This window comes from Anolis carolinensis, chromosome 4 (assembly GCF_035594765.1).
Source record: "Anolis carolinensis isolate JA03-04 chromosome 4, rAnoCar3.1.pri, whole genome shotgun sequence".
Taxonomy (NCBI): Eukaryota; Metazoa; Chordata; class Lepidosauria; order Squamata; family Dactyloidae; genus Anolis; species Anolis carolinensis.
The window spans coordinates 189,900,042-189,906,041 of NC_085844.1; the positions used below are offsets into that span (position 1 = coordinate 189,900,042).

The 6,000-nt window shown below is 42.9% G+C and overlaps 1 protein-coding gene across 1 annotated transcript; it reads right to left on the reverse strand.

Annotated features, from left to right (window-relative positions):
• Window positions 1–674: 674 nt before the first annotated feature.
• tmem167b (transmembrane protein 167B) lies at window positions 675–5,654 on the reverse strand. The gene is made up of 3 exons (XM_003220413.4): window positions 5,402–5,654; window positions 5,053–5,184; window positions 675–2,087 (listed from the first exon to the last, which is right to left on the reverse strand). Exons 1-3 carry the CDS (start codon window positions 5,637–5,639, stop codon window positions 2,005–2,007), a joined length of 453 nt encoding a protein of 150 aa, XP_003220461.2. The 5' UTR covers window positions 5,640–5,654; the 3' UTR covers window positions 675–2,004.
• Window positions 5,655–6,000: the final 346 nt, after the last annotated feature.

Below are 6,000 nucleotides of genomic sequence, written 5' to 3' on the forward strand. Positions count from 1 at the left end.
CTTGAGACAATTTTATCTGCTCTGTTTTGCAGTGAAATTAGCAAAGATTGCTGCTGCTCAGTCTCCGATTCTTCGTGACCTCATGGACCAGTCCACGCCAGAGCTCCCTGTCGGCCATCACTGCCAAGCCAGTCACTTCAAGGATACTGTCCATCCATCTTGCCCTTGATCGGCCTCTCTTCCTTTTTCCTTCCATTTTCCCCAGCATCGAGATCTTAGTAAAGATTAAAATTACAAAATTATACTTACCTTGGTTGTATGTCTTTCGGGCTGTGTGGCCATGTTCCAGAAGTATTCTCTCCTGACGTTTCGCCTACATCTATGGCAGGCATCCTCAGAGGATGTCTGCCATAGATGTGGGCGAAACGTCAGGAGAGAATACTTCTGGAACATGGCCACACAGCCCGAAAGACATACAACAACCCTGTGATCCCGGCCATGAAAGCCTTTGACAACACATATACTTACCTTGAAAGAAAACCCCATTGAAGTTGGTACAAAAATATGACTGAATCAAACATATTTCTAACCGCAACTGAAATGTTTTGTGAAACTGACCCTCTACTTTTCAATCTAGAATCTAAGAGTTGATAAGACCCGTTTTTATTTCTTCAGATCCCAGCTAGCATGCATAATCAAAAAAAATTTAAAGGAAGAAACTATTCCAATGTGTATTAAATATAAAATATGGGAAAGAAAAATAAGGCAGATTTATTCATACACATATTGCTGGAATACCCGAGGCTAAGACAGGACTTGAATATGATAAATTTCTGTCTGAAAAAATGTACAAACTTGGGAAAAAACAAACTTTCTTTTCCAGATTTAACCAGCATTATACAAATAATTGATTTTTTGTTGTTAAAAGATTAGGTCTCAACCTTGAAATCACTTTGGAGTCTGTATAATTTCCATTAAAATAAACTTCAAATATACAAGTTAAACATGCTTTTTAATGCAGGAGATTTACCTCCAACACTTGAAGCACAAGGTAACAGGAAAGGACCATTCAAATTAAAATGTGGAATAAAGAAAACTAATAACTGTATAATTAAAAATAAAGAACATAAACACAAATCTTCACTTTTAAAGTCTGTACACTTTCCAAAATATACATGTTATGATCTTTCAATGTGATTTAAACATTTTAGCATCTATTAACTTAATGTAACAGTATATGTCCTCACTGCTTTCTCCTACATTGTCAGCCAGAAACTGGCTATGTTTATGTTGTTGGCAATTCTTAGTTGTGGGCTAGGATTGATGGAATGTGAAGCATTTCAGGACTCTTAGCTATCTGTAAAAGGTAGCAAGACTGTTACTTATTCCAAGGTAGATGTGAATAGATCACAAAACATCAATTCCTTTCATTTCTGGTTAAGATACTGTCTTTGTTCAAGAATACAGAGCACATAAGCACTTCTCCAAAGTATGCAAGAAATTTACTATTAGCTAGTTTTCTATATAGTTTTCCAATAATTCATTTGTATAATAGCTTTGTCCCCAATCTTAAACTGTATTAATCAGAGGAAAAGAAATTAAAGCAAACCTTTATCTTCCCTCACTGTTTACTGTCAATTTTTAGATATTTAGAGCAATTCCCTTTAGAACACCAGACATGAAAACGTTTGCCTTTTCTAACTCTGCCAGACTTTGGGGAAAGCCTTTCCATTTCTATTTGCCAGAAACAATTCATCTTGCCCATTTCTATTTACCACAAACGTATGATGTTTACTTTCTGCAGACTGTAACACTTATTTTAATAATCTGCACATGAAACACTATTTGTTGACATTCAAGCTCTACTAGAAGCACAGAGAGTGGTTGTTATTACCAAAACTACTCCCTTGGTCTGAAAGAAGGCTTGGCCATAGGAAAATATCCTCTTGACATCCGTGTAAGGTCCTGTGTACGTTCCTCTAAGAGATAATGTCCTCTGAAGCCAAAGAGATAGGCCTTCTATAGCATCATTCAAACAGCACTGTCCGTCCGATGAGCTGGGATTCATTTTATGAAAAGGACATAAAAAGCCATGACAATGCAGGACATTGCTACTGCTGCATGGAGTCTTGTACCAATCACTGCAGCTGTAAAACCAAAACATATTTGACACAATAGTACAGAGTATATGTTACTTGTTTCAATTGTGAGAATTTGGCAAGTTCTATTTTATTGCTACAAACACTAAAAGCACAATCCTGCTTCATGCCCCTTTAGTTGTGGCCCTCATCTGCAAGACATTCATGGGGTCAGTTTTACAGCAAATAACTATTGTTCCACTTCAATGGCCATAGCTCAGGGCTATATAATTATGGGAGCTTAAGTTTTATGTGATCTTGAGTCTTCTCTGCCAAAGAGTGCCAGCGCCTCACCAAACCACAACTCCCAGGATTGAAGAGCACTGATCCGTGGCAGTGGGGGCAAACTGTTCATTCTACAGTACAGATGTAGTCTCCATGCCTTAGTTACATCTAAATTGGATTACTGCAATGCACTCTATGTGGGGATGCCTTTGAAGACAGTCTGGAACCTGCAAATGGTGTAAAAATTGGCAGCCAGGCTGCTAACTGGAGCTAGTTACAGAGATGTAACCGCATCTCTCTATGAATCGGTGTGAGTTCTTAGATCTGCTAGGGAGGCCCTTCTCTCGCTCCCATCTGTCACAAGTACGGTTGGTGGGGACAAGAGAGAGGGCCTTCTCAGTGGTGGCCTCCCAGCTCGAACTCCCCAGGGCGATTAGATTAGCCCCCACCCAGTCCACTTTCCATAAAGACTTGAAAACTTGACTGTTCCAGCATGTTTTTGAATAATGGTTTAGTTCGCGATCTTGGCTGCCCAGCTCTAATCTAATGCCTTTTCCAGCACTTTATTTCCTGCCCCGGCCCTATTGTTCTGCATTTTGCACAAGCCTTGCCCTTCCTCTCATATCTGAACATGTCCACTTTTTCCAGCACTAATTGTGATGTTGATTGCTGTATTTTTATGATGTTTTTATTTTCTAGTTTTTAATTGTTTTAATTATATTGTTTGTTTGTTATATGTTTTAATTATGTAACTTTCAATTTCTGTGTATGCTGGGCTTGGTCCCCATGTAAGCCACCCGAGTCCCTTACTGGAGATGTGGCGGGCTATAAGAATAAAGTTTTTGTTGTCATTATTATTATTACCACTCTTAAGCTGTGTCCTTTGACACATCACAAAATCCTCAAAAAGAAGCCACTACCAGGTGAAGACTTTTGTAATACACAAAAGAACTCTCAAACATGACCTCCTGCTGCTAGAAATGTTTTCACAACCTCCTGAGAAGGCACCACATGATCTTCTCTCCTTCAAGTTGCCCAAAGTTGCATCTCCACTGTAGAATTAATGGAGTTTGCATAAATTAGGGAGCCGAGTATCTTTAGCATGGAGAAAAAAAAGGCTGAGAGAAGGGGACATGATAGCCAAGTTTAAATATTTGAAGCTCATGGAGACTGACTTTTGTCCAGGTGGCTTTTTTGTTAACTTTGATATGTTTTAAATGTGTTTTTAAAATGTGTCCTGATAATTTATATTGTATATTTATATCCCTCACTAAGTTGAATGGTTTTATAAGTATATTCTGACATCCTCTGTATGGTTGTTTATTATTTGAAGTGCTTTATTATATTATGTTTTATAGGCATTGAATGTTTGCCAACCTTTTTGTTGTACACTGTCATGAGTCCCTTTTGGGAGATAGGGCAGTATAAAAATAAAGTATTACTGTATTATATTATTGTTGTTATTAAGGGATTTTACATTAAGGAAGGTGTGTGTTTCCTGCTGCTCTGGAGCCTAAGACACAGTGGATGAATGGATTCAAATTGAAAGCAAGGGGATTCTACATAAACATTAGGAAGAACTTCCTGAAGGTAAGAGTTGTTTAGCAGTACATATGCTACCTTCTCGAGGTTGTCTGGAGGTTTTAAAGCAGAGGTTGGATGACTATTTGTTTGAAATTGTGTCTTCCTGCATGGCAGAATGGGGCTGGACTGGGTGGCCCTTGGGGTCTCTTCCAACTTTTGGGATCCTGCCTATCTTCACAACTGCATTTTCCTCTGTGAACCAGCATGGGACCTAAGATCTGCCGGGGAGGCCTTCCTCTCGCTCCCGCCACCATCACAAGCACAGCTGGTGGCCTCCTGGTTCCTGGTTGTTTGAGATTTGTTGTGATAGATTTTAATGTTTTATACTCTGCTGTTTTTAATTTTATAATTAGATTGTTATATGTTTTTAACTGTATTTTAGTTTGGTAAGCTCTATTGTTGCTCATATTGTTGCTATATTGTTTGTTAAAGAACTGGGCATGTTTAGCCTGCAGAAGAGAAGGCTAAGAGGAGACATGATAGCCATGTACAAATATGTAAGGGGAAGTCATAGGGAAGAGGGAGCAAGCTTGTTTTCTGCTGCCCTGCAGACTAGGATGCGGAACAGTGGCTTCAAACTACAGGAAAGGAGATTTCACCGGAACATTAGGAAGAACTTCCTCACTGTGAGGGCTGTTCGGCAGTGGAACTCTCTCCCCCAGACTGTGGTGGAGGCTCCTTCTTTGAAAGCTTTTAAACAGAGGCTGGATGGCCATCTGTCGGGGGTGCTTTGAATGCGATTTCCAAGGCAGGGGGTTAGACTGGATGGCCCTTGAGGTCTCTTCCAACTCTACTATTCTATGATTCAGGGCTTGGTCCTGCATGTAAGCCGTCCTGAGTCCCTTCGGGGAGATGGTGGCAAGGTATAAAATTGTTGTTATTATTATTATTACACATGCTCATAGAATCACAGAATAATAGCGTTAGAAGAGACCACATGGGCCATCTAGTCCAACCTTGTGCCATGCAGGACAAGCGCAAAGTACCCATTATTTAGTACTGTGGAACCATGGGAGCGGCAGTTTTACAAGGTCTTTAGCCTTCACTGAGCGCCTCGCCAAGCTACAACTCCCAGGATCCCATAGCAGTGAGCCATGGCAGTTGAAGTGGTGTCGAACGCCCAACCAACGTCCCCAACCGTCCGTTGACCCGCTTCCGTCCTTACCTTTGTAGAAGACCCCCCAGACGCCTCTCTTCTCCGAGAGCAGCCAGGTTTTCAGCCGGGGCACCTTCCGGAAATAGGCGCAGGTGCATATGAAGAGCAAGCCGAAGACCAAGAGCCCATCCAGGGAGTACACTGCGGTGGAAAGAGAGAGTCACTGCCAACCGCGGCCTCAGGTTGGCAAGGAACGCAGGGAGGAAGTGCGCCTCTGAGGCCAAGGGGAGCTGTCAGGAGGAGGCCACCGGCTGAGTGCGGAAGTGGGCCCAATCCGGCGCCAGAGAGATCAGGCCAAGCCGAGGAAACCCATCTTGATCTGCCCCCGCCCGGCCCCCAATCCCGCTCCAAGGCTCACCATTCGCCATGACAGCAACCCGCAAGAACCAGATCAGCTCCGCCGACTCCGCATCGCCCAGAATGGAAAGCCAGCGCGGCACCGGAACCGCCAGGCAGCGCCAAACGAGCGCCGATGCAAAGGGGGCGTTGTCTTTCCCTCGCCTAGGCCTCAGCAGCGATGGGTCAGGCAGCACTAGTCGAAAGCCGAACCTCCGTCCTCGGATTACAGACCCGGATTTACTGTCTCGATGTCTCATCACACTAGAGTGGGCATTGGGAAACTTGGGCCCTCCAGGTGTTTTGGACTCCAACTCTCACAATTCCTAACCGCCGGTAGGCGGTTAGGATTTGTGGGAGTTGGAGTCCAAAACACCTGGAGGGCCTAAGTTTGCCCATGCCTGCATTAGAGTTACCCTGGACTGTGCCCTGACTTACAAGAAGCACTGCTTGACTATCAAGCAAAAAGTGGACGCTTGAAATAACATCATTCGAAAGCTGACTGGCCCAACCTGGGGCTCACAACCAGACACAGTGAAGACATCTGCCCTTGCGCTTTGCTACTCTGCGGCTGAATACGCATATCCAGTGTGGAATACATCTCACCACGTTAAAACAGTA

Bases quoted from the DNA above. Each gene is read 5' to 3' on its own strand.
- tmem167b (XM_003220413.4), bottom strand. From the start codon at position 5,639: ATGAGACATCGAGACAGTAAATCCGGGTCTGTAATCCGAGGACGGAGG. The intron at 5,185-5,401 runs GTGAGCCTTGGA...TTTCCACCGCAG, and splicing joins GGTTGCTGTCATGGCGAATG to TGTACTCCCTGGATGGGCTC. The intron at 2,088-5,052 runs GTAAGGACGGAA...TTGGTTTTACAG, and splicing joins CTGGGGGGTCTTCTACAAAG to CTGCAGTGATTGGTACAAGA.